This window comes from Capra hircus, chromosome 3 (genome assembly GCF_001704415.2).
Source record: "Capra hircus breed San Clemente chromosome 3, ASM170441v1, whole genome shotgun sequence".
In the NCBI taxonomy this organism is placed as follows: domain Eukaryota; kingdom Metazoa; phylum Chordata; class Mammalia; order Artiodactyla; family Bovidae; genus Capra; species Capra hircus.
Genome location: NC_030810.1, coordinates 7,301,800 through 7,316,162, shown reverse-complemented (window position 1 = coordinate 7,316,162; position 14,363 = coordinate 7,301,800). Strand labels below are relative to the sequence as shown.

Here is a 14,363-nt window from a genome sequence, read left to right as displayed (position 1 = left end):
CACCGCAGGCTCCTTTGCTCAGGCCACATGTTTAGTACCCAGCGAGTACACCAATGTGGTGGGGGATGCTGGCTTGAGAACACAACTTGGGCTCCTTTGCTCAGAGCCAGGTGATTAGTACACAGTGTGTACACTAGGGGTGTGTGTGGGGTATCGCACAGGCACTCTGGGCTCCTTTGCTCAGGCTACAAGACTAGCACCCAGTGGGTACACTGCAAAGCGGGGGTGACTCACACAAGCACCACAGGCTCCTTTGCTCATGCCACACGTCTAGTACCTGGCATGCGCACTTAGGGGGTGGGTTGCACATGCACCCGGGACATCTCACCTTCCAGGTACTTCACCAGCAGCGGGATCTCTAGCTCCCACATGTCAGCCATGGAGGGGGCGATGCTCTGGCTCAGGGTCTTCAGAAGGTTGAGCATGGCGATCCCGCGGCCCTCCCCCTTGTAGGGGGATGACATCAGTACCTGGGGAACACCGAGACTCCAGTGGGGCCCCTCCTGTGCTGGGCAGCCCCAGGCCCCATGCACCCTAACCTGAGGCCTCGCTGTCTGAGCCCATAAAGGGAGAGTTGGATAGGATGGGGCCTTTCAAGCAGAGCTCCGAGGATTCCCAGGATCAGAGCATCCCTGCAGAGGATGCTGAAGAGAGGAAAAGAGAAACGAGAGCGCAGACTCCCTCCCCACCCAGGGTTCCATGGAGCTTGGAGCAGGGTCAACACAAGGAGGAAGATGCATGGGTGCAGGGCAGAGCTGACCCCCAGGGAAGGGCAGGCTGCTGACAATGTCCTGCAGATGCTTGGGGCCATTCAAAGGCCCAGCAGAGAAATCTGGGAGCCTGCTGCCCTTGCCGCATCTCCCCAGAGAGACGACGGGGGTGCTGGAAAGCTGTGTCCTGCCAAGCATCCAGCTCCATGCTCCCCCTGGAGGCCCTGGGGATTAGGAGCTCATGGGAGGGGCACTGCAGGACTCAGACGGGGCCAGGCCAGCGCACAGACCCCGTGAGCCACTCACCAGGAGACGGGCCAGCAGTTTCTGTGGCGCAGGCAGGTCCACTGGGGAGAGAAAGATACAGGATACTGAGGCTGCCCTGCTCCTGTGCCCCGGGGAGCTTCTCCCTGCGAGGTGCTGCCCCAACAGCATCGCAGCACCCCCCAGAATGCAGGAGGGTTCAGGACAGGGGATTTTCCATAGAGAACATCATTACAACTGGCCATCCCGGGAAGAAGGCGCCTGGTGCTACAGGCTGGGTTTGAGAAGATGCCCCCCTCCTTGTTTTTTTTCAGTTTAACAATTTATTTTAATTGGAGGCTAATTACTTTACAATATTGTGGTGGGGTTTGCCATACATTGACATGAATCAGCCATGGGTGGACATGTGCTCCCCATCCAAACTCTCCCTCCGACCTCCCTCCCACCTCCCTCCCCATCCCATCCCTCAGGGTCATCCAGTGCACTGGCCCTGAGCAACCTGTCTCATGCATCAGACCTGGACTGGCGATCTGTTTCACATATGGTAATAGACATGTTTCAGATCTATTCTCTCAAATCATCCCACCCTCGCCTTCTCCCACAGAGTCCAAAAGTCTGTTCTTTACATCTGTGTGCCTTTTGGTGTCTTGCATATAGAGTCATCGTTATCTTCTTTCTAAATTCCATATATATGCGTTAATATACTGTGCTCTTTTCAGGATGTGCCTACTTGGGAGCACACACCAGTCTGGCTGTGAGAGTGTTTCTTTCCTACTGTGAGTCTTGGCCTTGTTGAGCCAACAGTAACTAGACACCCGCCCGTTCCCCTCCCCTCCCTCTGCAGGCTCTGGGAGGCTGGGAGCCCAGGAGTAGCAGGAACTCACAGCATTTGGACCAGCGGCCGAGGGAGGGGCAGGCCTGCTGAGAAGCTGCGGGGAGGGGCGGCACCCAGGAGGGAGGAGGTAGACCGGGGGTGATCTAGCCAGATGCTCAGACCTGGCTCTGCCCTTCACCATCGCTGGGTCCTGTGAGGCTCCCAGTCACCTCCTGAAAGTGGACACATCCATCCTCAAAGCCCCAGGACCATGACAGCAGCCCCCTTGGATGGCAGGGTCCCCCATAAGTAGGTCGGTCTAGTCCCTTTCTTGAGGGTCTGATGCTAACAAGTGAGTCATCAGGGGCGAGTGGGAGGGCCTGGTGGGGGTGGTTCCAGAGGACTCAGATGGGATATACAGTCCTTCCAGCTGGCTCTTGGGGGCCAGAGAGCTCACACTTGGGGGAAGCCTGAGCCAGGACCCCTGCCCTGGGGTCTGGGCCAGGGTCAGGGGGAGGTGGGGACGAGAGGAGTGGACTGCCAGAGGAAGAGTGTATGATTGTAACCTCCTGTGATTTTGGTAAGGGCAGCCTCTTTGGCAAGGCCTGGCTCTCTGGGCTCCAGGCTGCTTCCTGGAGAAGGGGGAACCATCCCAGCCACGGGGGAGCCCACCTGCCCAGTCCCTCCAGCTGGTGCAGGGGGGCTGCCCACCGTGCCTGCTCTTGCTTGCGTTGGCCTCCTCATCCTTGGCGTGCAGCTGGCGTTCAGCCAGGTTGGTGAGGCTGACGCAGATGGGGGTCAGGGCCTCCGTGTAGTCCGTCTCCATGATGTAGCACAGGAGCCTCACCCAGAACTCCTGTGGACGGGCAGGGAGGGGGCACGGGGTCAGCCTGCAGTGCCGAGCCTGCGGGCCTCACTCCACCCGCATCGAGCACATCCTCTGACCAGCTCTCCCTCTAACCCCCAATCCCCTAGAGAGGCACACTGGGCCGACAACCCAGCTGCTCTTGCCAACTGTGATGATCAGTTTCTGTGTGTCAACTTGGCGAGTGAACACACAGTTATTCAATCAGGCACTAATCTAGGTGTGGCAGTGAAGGTATTTTGATGCAATCTGATGAAAGTCCAAAATCTATATAGGAGTTTACTCTGGATAATGTGAGTTGACTTCACCAGTTCAGTTCAGTTCAGTTCAGTCACTCACTCGTGTCCGACTCTGCGACCCCATGAATTGCAGCACACCAGGCCTCCCTGTCCATCACCAACTCCCGTAATTAACTCGGACTCACGTCCATCGAATCAGTGATGCCATCCAGCCATCTCATCCTCTGTCGTCCTCTTCTCCTCCTGCCCCCAATCCCTCCCAGCATCAAAGTCTTTTCCAATGAGTCACCTCTTAGCATGAGGTGGTCAAAGTACTGGAGTTTCAGCTCTAGCATCATTCCTTCCAAAGAAATCCCAGGGCTGATCTCCTTCAGAATGGACTGGTTGGATCTCCCTGCAGTCCAAGGAACTCTCAAGAGTCTTCTCCAACAACACACTTCAAAAGCATCAATTCTTCAGCGCTCAGCTTTCTTCACAGTCCAACTCTCACATTCATACATGGCCACTGGAAAAACCATAGCCTTGACTAGACGGACCTTAGTCAGCAAAATAATGTCTCTGCTTTTGAATATGCTATCTAGTTTGGTCATAACTTTTCTTCCAAGGAGTAAGTGTCTTTTAATTTCATGGCTGCAGTCACCATCTGCAGTGATTTTGGAGCCCCCCAAAAGTCTGACACTGTTTCTACTGTTTCTCCATCTACTTCCCATGAAGTGATGGGACCGGATGCCATGATCTTTGTTTTCTGAATGTTGAGCTTTAAGCCAACTTTTTCACTCTCCTCTTTCACCTTCATCAAGAGGCTTTTTAGTTCCTCTTCACTTTCTGCCATAAGAGTGGTGTCATCTGCATATCTGACATTATTGATATTTCTCCCAGCAATCTTGATTCCAGCTTGTGTTTCTTCCAGTCCAGAGTTTCTCATGATGTACTCTGCACAGAAGTTAAATAAGCAGGGTGACAATATACAGCCTTGATGTACTCCTTTTCCTATTTGGAACCAGTCTGTTGTTCCATGTCCAGTTCTAACTGTTGCTTCATGACCTGCATATAGATTTCTCAAGAGGCAGGTCAGGTGGTCTGGTATTCCCATTTCTCTCAGAATTTTCCACAGTTTATTGTAATCCACACAGTCAAAGACTTTGGCATAGTCAATAAAGCAAAAATAGATGTTTTCCTGGAACTCTCTTGCTTTTTCCATGATCCAGCAGATGTTGGCAATTTGATCTCTGGTTCCTCTGCCTTTTCTAAAACCAGCTTGAACATCAAGAAGTTCACGGTTCATGTATTGCTGAAGCCTGGCTTGGAGAATTTTGAGCATTACTTTACTAGCATGTCAGATGAGTGCAGTTGTGCGGTAGTTTGAGCATTCTTTGGCATTGCTTTTCTTTGGGATTGGAATGAAAACTGACCTTTTCCAGTCCTGTGGCCACCACTGAGTTTTCCAAATTTTGCTGGCATATTGAGTGCAGCACTTTCACAGCATCATCTTTCAGGATTTGAAATAGCTCCACTAGAATTCCATCATCTCCACTAGCTTTGTTCATAGTGATGCTTTCTAAGGCCTACTTGACTTCACATTCCAGGATGTCTGGCTCTAGATGACACCATTGTGATTATCCAGGTCGTGAAGATCTTTTTTGTACAGTTCTTCCGTGTATTCTTGCCACCTCTTCTTAATATCTTCTGCTTCTGTTAGGTCCAGACCATTTCTGTCCTTTATCGAGCCCATCTTTGCATGAAATGTTCCCTTGGTCTCTCTAATTTTCTTGAAGAGATCTCTAGTCTTTCCCATTCTTTTGTTTTCCACTATTTCTTTGCATTGATCGCTGAAGAAGGCTTTCTTATCTCTTCTTGCTATTCTTTGAAATTCTGCATTCAGATGCTTATATCTTTCCTTTTCTCCTTTGCTTTTCACTTCTCTTCTTTTCACAGCTATTTGTAAGGACTCCCCAGACAGCCATTTTGCTTTTTTGCATTTCTTTTCCATGGGGATGGTCTTGATCCCTGTCTCCTGTACAATGTCACGAACCTCGTTCCATAGTTCATCAGGCACTCTATCTATCAGATCTAGGCCCTTAAATCTATTTCTCACTTCCACTGTATAATCATAAGGGATTTGATTTGGGTCATACCTGAATGATCTAGCGGTTTTCCCTACTTTCTTCAATTTAAGTCTGAATTTGGTAATAAGGAGTTCATGATCTGAGCCACAGTCAGCTCCCAGTCTTGTTTTTGTTGACTGTATAGAGCTTCTCCATCTTTGGCTGCAAAGAATATAATCAATCTGATTTATGTCCATGTGTAGAGTCTTCTCTTGTGTTGTTGGAAGAGGGAGTTTGCTATGACCAGTGCATTTTCTTGGCAAAACTCTATTAGTCTTTGCCCTGCTTCATTCCGCATTCTCAGGCCAAATTTGCCTGTTACTCCAGGTGTTTCTTGACTTCCTACTTTTGCATTCCAGTCCCCTATAATGAAAAGGACATCTTTTTTGGGTGTTAGTTCTAAAAGGTCTTGTAGGTCTTCACAGAACCGTTCAACTTCAGTTTCTTCAGCGTTACTGGTTGGGGCATAGACTTGGATAACTGTGATATTGAATGGTTTGCCTTGGAGACGAACAGAGATCATTCTGTCATTTTTGAGATTGCATCCAAGTACTGCACTTCGGACTCTTTTTGTTGACCATGATGGCTACTCCATTTCTTCTGAGGGATTCCTGCCCTCAGTAGTAGATATAATGGTCATCTGAGTTAAATTCACCCATTCCAGTCCATTTTAGTTCACTGATTCCTAAAATGTCGACATTCACTCTCGCCATCTCTTGTTTGACCACTTCCAATTTGCCTTGATTCATGGACCTGACATTCCAGGTTCCTATGCAATATTGCTCTTTACAGCATCGGACCTTGCTTCCATCACCAGTCACATCCACAACTGGGTATTGTTTTTGCTTTGACTCCATCCCTTCATTCTTTCTGGAGTTATTTCTCCACTGATCTCCAGTAGCATATTGGGCACCTACTGACCTGGGGAGTTCCTCTTTCAGCATCCTACCATTTTGTCTTTTCATACTGTTCATGGGGTTCTCAAGGCAAGAATACTGAAGTGGCTTGCCATTCCCTTCTCCAGTGGACCACATTCTGTCATCAAATCAGTTGAGGGTAAGAACAGTTTTCCCTGAGGAAGGAGAGAGCTTGCTTGCCTCAAGGCTACAGCCTCAGCATGAGGAGCAAGCATGAGTCTTCAGCCTGCCGCCCTACCCCCTAAATTTCAGACTTGCCAGCCTTCACAACTGCACAATATATATGTTGTTGTTCAGTTGCTCAGTCATGTCCGACCCTTTGTGACCCCATGGACTGCAGCACGGCAGGCCTCCCTGTCCTTCACCATCTCCCAGAGTTTGCCCAAACTCATGTCCATAGAGTCAGTGATGCCATCCAACCATCTCATCCTCTGTTGTCCCCTTCTCCTCCTGCCTTCAAGCTTTCCCAGCACCAGGGTCTTTTCCAATGAGTCGGCTCTTCTCATCAGGTGGCCAAAGTATTGGAGCTTCAATTTCACCATCAGTCCTTCCAGTGAATATTCAGAGTTGATTTCCTTTTGCATTGACTGTTTGGACCTTCTTGCTGTCCAAGGGACTCTCAAGAGTCTTCTCCATCACCACAATTCTAAAGCATCAGTTCTCTGGCACTCCCCCTTTTTTTATGGTCCAACTATCTCATCTGTACATGACTCCTGGAAAAACCATAGCTTTGACTATAAAGATCTTTGTCTGCAAAGTAATGTCTCAGCTTTTTAATATGCTGTCTAGGTCTGTCATAGCTTTTCTTCCAAGGAGCAAGAATCTTTTAATTTCATGGCTGCATTCACCATCTGTAGTGATTTTGGAGCCCAAGAAAATAAAGTCTGTCACTGTGTCCATTGTTTCCCCATCTACTTGCTGTGAAGTGATCGGACTGGATGCCATGATCTTTGTTTTCTAAATGTTCAGTTTTAAGGCAGCCTTTTCACTCTCTTCTTGCACCTTCATCAAGAGGCTCTTTAGTTCCTCTTTGCTTTCTGCCATAAGGGTGGCATCATCCGCATATCTGAATTTATTGATATTTTTGAGATACACACACACACACACACACACACATCTCCTACTCATTCTATTTCTCTACAGATTCTTACAGCCGTGACTCTAGCCTTCCAGCTTCACCCTGCCATCTCCCATCTCACCAGATGATCACTGAACACCCCCAGTGACCCTGATTCCCTTTAGCCCCACTCCCACCCCTAGGAGTTTGGGGTGAGCTCCTATGCTACTAACAAGTGAAGTTGCTTGATGTGTTCTAGCGATCAGGACTAGAACCCCTGGCTACTGGGTTCCCCCAGGGATGTAGCATAATGAACAGGAAAGAGCATTTTCATCCTGGCTCCACTCTTTATCAGCTTAGAATCCTTGAGCAACTTAATGAGTCCCTCTGAGCCTCAGTTTCCTTATTTATAAAAGCTAGGTAATAATAACAACAGACCTTACCTTACAGGGTGGTTGGGATAATTAAGTAAGACTCTAGATGCTACACATCTGGCACAGTACCTGCCGTGTGTGATTAATGAATTGTAACCATTATTATTATTATTACTATAACTATTATTTCTGTAATTAAGAGAAGCTGCCACTGGATGGGAGCATCTGGCCCATGGCCTTGATTAATAGACAATGATTCCCTCCATATGCAGTCATGGTAAACTTTCCCTATCTTATTGCTATGTCACATTGTAATGCAATTAAAAATGGACACGTTTGTTTCCCCTAAAGCCTGTGAACAACTTGGGGGGTCATCCTGAGCCTTCCTGTGTATGCCCTGATGACTTACACACAGTTGGAACTCATGAATGTTTGTGAGATGTAATCCCTAGAATCATTTATTTGCACACTCACACATATACACACATGCATGCATATGCACGGGCTTCCCAAGTGGCCCTAGTGGTGAAGAATCTGCCTGCCAGTACAGAAGACACAGGTTTGATCCTTGGGTCAGGAAGATCTTCTGGAGTAGGAAATGGCACCCCACTCCAGTATTCTTGCCTGGAAAATTCTATGGGCAGAGGAGCCCGGTGGGCTACAGTCCATGGGGCCACAATTAATCAGACATACTGAGCGACTGAATACACATGCACGCGTGCACACACACACACACACACACGCCTGGACTGAGGGGCTTTAAGTTAATGGATGCATTTCAAGCAATAAGTCAAGTGATACGTATTAGGCCTACTGTGTGCCAAGCACTGCCCTGGTGAAGATAATAAGGGCCCACCGAGGAACTGAATCTTGAAAACAAGCTCAGGTAATTGGAAGATCTGGGGCCCCCCATCCTCCCAGGTAGTGGCAATGGGAGAAGCAATAGTACAGAATTCTGGGCCTGTGCTATCGTCCTCTCACAGCCTAGCACAGCACAGACACGAGCCATCAGCCCCAGTGGGCCAGCCCAGTGGGCCAACTCACATTAGTCATCCCACTGACAGAAGAGGTTATGATCTTCACGGTGTCCATGGTGACCTTGTGGACCATCTTCTCCTCTAGGTCCCTCTGATAAAAGTTGTCCCTGCGGTTGGTCTGGAAGACAGAACCAAGGAGTGCCTGCTTGTGGGCCAGCAGGAGCTTGCCATGGGCTCAGCTGTGGTTTCCTCTCCCGCAAGAGGCTTGACACCCAGACACTGAGTCTCCCAGATGCCCAGAGCTATGCACGTTTCACTGTTTTCTAGACCTCTGGCAGCTTCCTGTGTGTCTGCGCACGTGTGCACGCATGCAGGCTCATCGAGCAGTGCTCTTTCCTCAATGCAGTGGAAACCGTTTCCAAAGCCCAGCTGCTCCATCATCACTCACCAGTTTGTAGGTGGACAAGGTCAGCTGCACAGACACATACTTCAGGCCCCAACCTTTGATTCTGTCCTGGAAGCCGGACAGGGCCAGCTGCCCGATGATGCGGAGAATGGCCATCCTCACCTGAGAGGCCAGAGCACAGACGTGCTGGGCGCTAGAGGTTCCACCTCCTGCACCCAACCCCATGACACGAGACAGCTAGGGTCTGAGGGTGCTGTGGTCTGGAAGGGGTCTCCGGGGCTACCTGGCTGCTGCCCACTCTGTCCACCACCTCATCCAGGTGACTCCGCCTGCCTCATCCAGGGGACCCTGCTCAGCAGCAGGCCTACCCAGGAGCCTCATCTAAGCCCTTCAGAGACATGAGCACTGCTTTCTCTGTAGAGTTGCTCCATCCTCAGGAAGCCCTAGCGAGAACCAGCTGATTCTTCTCCCGGGCTCCCCAGAGCTCATACATGGGGATGACACAGAATAAGCCTATTCCCTCTACCCCTGACATCCTCCAGGTATTAAAGACAGCTCTGCCTCAGGCTCAAGACCGAGTGCCCCTGTTCCCTCCCTGGTTTATGCAAACCCTCACCGTTCTGAACTGCACCCCCAGGACATGAGGGTCAGCCGCAGGGGCTGTGTCCAGAAGCCAAGCTATTCTCCAGGGGGCCGAGGCTGGAGTGGCCAAGACGGTGGGTTTTTTTAACCTTTATTTGCAGAGTTGCTTTTCTCAAATGTGGTAATGACCTTACAAAACACCTAGCTAGCCAAGCAGCTTGGGCTGACGCTTGGTGTGTTTGGCCCCTCCTCTGTCCAGGGTGGTGTCGGAGACCCTTTACAAGAAAAACTCCAGATTCTTGGTGACAGGGAGGGTCTTGGGGGAGGGGCCACAGCTTCAAGGAGCCTTATTCTTCTCTAGCCCCACTCAGGACTGGCTGGGAAGGTAGGTTTTCCGTCAAAGGGCCTTCCTTGAGAAGGCAGCCCTACCTCCATGCACAGAGGGGAGGGGTGGGCAAGCAGGCTGCAGCTGATGAAGAAGGCGCTCTGACTTCCCTCCACTTGCCCTGCAGAGGCCCAGCACACACCCCCTTTCTAGGTCTCTCCACCCTGTTACCTTGGACCGGGTGTCGGAGAGAGTGTTCTTGACCACCCGGATGGCCAGGTAGATGGTCCTGATGTTCATTTTGGGCTCTGAAAGAGGGAAACCCACCTGGAGGTCCACTGGCCTCAGGGCTGGGCTCTGAGGAGATGCCCAGAAGTGGTGAGGCCTCGCCTGCCCCCTTCCACGGGAGACAGGGGTTTGGGGACTCATCCATGCCATGCCTCCTGAGAACCTCTGTCTCCCCCCACACGCTCCAGGCTGCTGCCCTCAGAAGCCACCCGGTGCTCTCAGTGCCCGCCCACCCAGCCCAGGGGTCGTCGTCTTCATGCCTCACGCCCTTGGCCTTTGCATCACATGGTTTTCTTTGGAAACTAGTGGCCTCTCCTTGAGGGCAGGGTCTCCTCCTAAGAGCTCGGTGGTTCCCTCAGTGGGACACACAGGGCCAGACACACAGTGGACACACGGAGACTGCGGCGCCCAGCTGCGGAGGCTGGGGCTCCAGGGCCAGGCTGCTGCGCTCAGGCTCTGGCTCCACCGCAGCCCGGCTATGTGACCTCGGGGACTTACTCAGCCCCTCTGAGCCTCAGCTTCCTCCTCTGTAAAAGGTGGACACTGAGAGCACGTCCTCACTAAATCTCTGAGCAGTGACACAAGTTAAAACACACAGGGGCTGGTGTGCAAGAGTGCTGTGTGTGTGCTGGAGGGAGGGCTGATGGGGAAGATTAGGGAGGTGAGAAAGAGCCTGGAGAAGGCTCTCGAGAGGTTGGCTTGGACAGACCCACAGTCAGGCACTCAGGGTGTTGCTACACTCAAGTCTAGGTGTTACTAGACGTCACTGCAGGAGGAGGAATAAGAGGAAAGGAGGTCGGGGTGGAAGACGGCGGGAATTCAGGCACCAAGGGACGATGTCACACTTGAGAGTTCTTCATCTCTAAAATGGAAACCTTTTTTTCTGATTATAAAAATAGTCTGTGTTCACTGAGAAATTAAAAGACAAGCAGTCTTCACAGTTTAGGTGTATCCTTCTAAACTCATTTATGCATAAATGAGCACCAGATTACTTTCACATAACTGAGGTCATGGAGGTGGAGATGATGGAATTCCAGTTGAGCTATTTCAAATCCTAAAAGATGATGCTGTAAAAGTGCTGCACTCAATATGTCAGCAAATTTGGAGAACTCAGCAGTGGCCACAGGACTGGAAAAGGTCAGTTTTCATTCCAATCCCAAAGAAAAGCTATGCCAAAGAATGCTCAAACTACCACACAACTGCACTCATCTCACATGCTAGTAAAGTAATGCTCAAAATTCTCCAAGCCAGGCTTCAGAAATACATGAACAGTGAACTTCCAGATGTTCAAGCTGGTTTTAGAAAAGGCAGAGGAACCAGAGATCAAATTGCCAACATGTGATGGGTCATTAAAAAGGCAAGAGAGTTCCAGAAAAACATCTATTTTTGCTTTATTGACTATGCCAAAGCCTTTGACTGTGTGGAACACAATAAACTGTGGACAATTCTGGAAGAGATGGGAATACCAGACCACCTGACCTGCCTCTTGAGAAACCTGTATGCAGGTCAGGAAGCAATAGTTATAATTCGACATGGAACAACAGACTGGTTCCAAATAGGAAAAGGAGTACATTAAGGCTGTATATTATCACCCTGCTTATTTAACTTATATGCAGAGTATATCATGAGAAACACTGGGCTGGAAGAAGCACAAGCTGGGATCAAGATTGCCGGGAGAAATATCAATAACCTCAGATATGCAGATGATACCACCCTTATGGCAGAAAGTGAAGAGGAACTAAAATGCCTCTTGATGAAAGTGAAAGAGGAGAGTGAAAAAGTTGGCTTAAAGCTCAACATTTAGAAAAAAAGATCATGACATCTGGTCCCAAAACTTCATGGCAAATAGATGGGGAAACAGTGGTTGACTTTATTTTGGGGGGCTCCAAAATCACTGCAGATGGTGACTGCAGCCATGAAATTAAAAGACGCTTACTCCTTGGAAGGGAAGTTATGACAAACCTAGACAGCATATTAAAAAGCAGAGACATTACTTTGTCAATAAATGTCCGTCTAGTCAAGGCTATGGTTTTTCCAGTAGTCATGTGTGGATGTGAGAGTTGGACTATAAAGGAAGCTGAGCACCGAAGAATTGATGCTTTTGATGTTTCTCCAATTGCGGTGTTGGAGAAGACTCTTGAGAGCCCCTTGGACCGCAAGGAGATCCAACCAGTCCATTCTAAAGGAGATCAGTCCTGGGTGTTCATTGGAAGGACTGATGTTGAAGCTGAAATTCCAATACTTTGGCCACCTGATTTGAAGAGATGACTCACCTGAAAAGACCCTGATGCTGGGAAAGATTGAGGGCAGGAGGAGAAGAGGATGAAAGAGGATGAGATGGTTGGATGGCATCACCAACTCAATCGACATGAGTTTGGCTAACCTCCGGGAGTTGGTAATGGACAGAGGCCTGGCGTGCTGCAGTTCATGGGGTCACAAAGAGTTGGACATGACTGAGAGACTGAACGGAACTAAAACGAACCAAGGTCATGATATATATAACTGTCCCACGCTGTACTGCTATACTTAATATACAAAGAGTGGCTTTTCCATGAAAAAGATGGTATAATATTCCATATGTGGCATGCGTGCCTGTATGTGAAGTTGCGTCAGTCATTTCCAACTCTCTGTGACCCAGTGGACTGTAGCCCTCCAGGCTTATCTGTCCATGGGGATTCTCCAGGCAAGAATAGTAGAGTGGGTTGCCATGTCCTCGTCCAGGGAACCTTCCCAACCCACGGACTGGACTTGCGTCTCTTATGTCTCCTGCATTAGCAGGCAGGCTCTTTACCACTAGTGCCACCTAGGAAGCCCATATAAGGCTATGAAGTGAAGTGAAGTGAAGTGACTCAGTCGTGTCCGACTCTTTGCGACCCCGTGGACTGTAGCCTGGCAGGCTCCTCTGTCCATGGGATTTTCCAGGCAAGAATACTGGAGTGGGTTGCCATTTCCTTCTCCATATAAGGCTATACTATTATTAATTCCACAAATTTCTTGTAGAAAAACATGTAGATTGTTTTTGATGTTTTGCTTCTATGCACAATGTTATAAGGAACATCTTTATCCAATTGCCTTTGGGCAATTAATTCCTTCAGAGAGCTGATAAAATGTTAGATTTTGAGCCCAAGTTTTGGGCCTTATCCAAGTGAGCATCCAGAATGGTTTATCAGTTTACACCCTTGACAAGGAAGTATCGGCGGGTTGTTTCTTGTATTCTAGACCAGGGACTAGCAAAGTCTAGCCCTAAGTCTAATTCCAGCCCAAAGTCTGTTTGTAGATACAGCTTTATTGGAACACAACCGTGCTTCTGTTCTACAATGGCAAATTTGCATAACTGTCACAGACTGTGCGGTCTGCAAAGCTGAAAATATTTTTGCTATCTGCCCTTCTGCAGAAAAATGGGTAGGCCAACTCTAGTCATTATCATCTCTGCCCATCAGATAAGTAAAAAGGAGTCTCACTGTGGCACTCCAGTATTTGGGCCTGGAGAATTCCATGGACTGTATAGTTAAGTTTGTGGGGTCAGGAAGAGTCTGACGTGCCTGAGCAACTTTCACTTTCACTGTTGCTTAAATTTTCATTTCTGTAAGAGATGGGTTGACTGTCAGGAGAAGGTCTTTCACATACAGTTGCTCAGTTTGTGTACTGCACAAGGATATGCAGCTGAAGGGCTGAACTGAAGCCAGCCATGCACTTCTCAGGGCTTTCAAGGTTGCACTAGTGGAAAAGATCTCGCCTGCCAATGCAGGAGACATGAGAGATGTGAGTTTGATCCCTGGGTCAGGAAGATTCCCTGGAGGAGGAAATGGCAACCCACTCCAGTATTCTTGCCTGGAGAATCCCATGGACGGAGGAGCCTGGCGGGCACACAATGGGACATGACTGAAGCAACTGAGCACAGCCCGTGTGGTTCTCAAATCATACAAAAACAAATGCTGCCAGTAGAGGGCACCTTGTTCAAATTCAAGCGGATGCTCTGAGCCGGTGCTCTTGGGAACCGTGATTTCCTATGGATAGCAAGGCCAGGTTTAGGGTTTGGGCTTAGGGATTCGGAAGCAGGGTTTCAGACTTAAGTTTTGGCACTGGGTCAATGGGGCTTTAGGGCTACATCTATACTGTAGATCTAGGCTTTATATTCAGCCTTTCATTTAGCTTTGGGAGTTATACTAGGATTTGGGCAAATGGTTTGAAATTCAGGCTCAGGTAGAAGCTGGGATTCAGGGTTGAAGAAGAGGGTCGAGGGTGTGGAGGGTGGGACCCAAGGCCGGTGTAGGTTCAAGGATAGGAAACACGAAGCTACGGAGAGCCCTGACTCCGTGGCCCACCCAGCAGGGTCTATAAGAGATGAAATGGTCCAGGGACTTCCCTGGAAGTCCAGTGCTTAAGACTCTGTGCTTCCAACGCAGGGGGCAAGGGTTCGATCTCCGGTCAGGGCACTAA

The 14,363-nt window shown here is 49.3% G+C and overlaps 1 protein-coding gene across 1 annotated transcript in view; it reads right to left on the bottom strand.

Moving 5' to 3' along the window:
• Positions 1–14,363, bottom strand: part of MROH2A (maestro heat like repeat family member 2A) — a 58,525-nt gene that overhangs the window by 29,818 nt on the left and 14,344 nt on the right. The window contains exons 12-17 of the mRNA XM_018040933.1: positions 9,867–9,943; positions 8,771–8,890; positions 8,390–8,500; positions 2,500–2,644; positions 1,017–1,057; positions 329–470 (exon numbers count right to left, since the gene is read on the bottom strand). Coding sequence (XP_017896422.1) covers positions 329–470; positions 1,017–1,057; positions 2,500–2,644; positions 8,390–8,500; positions 8,771–8,890; positions 9,867–9,943 — 636 coding nt within the window. The remainder of the gene's footprint in view (positions 1–328; positions 471–1,016; positions 1,058–2,499; positions 2,645–8,389; positions 8,501–8,770; positions 8,891–9,866; positions 9,944–14,363) is intronic.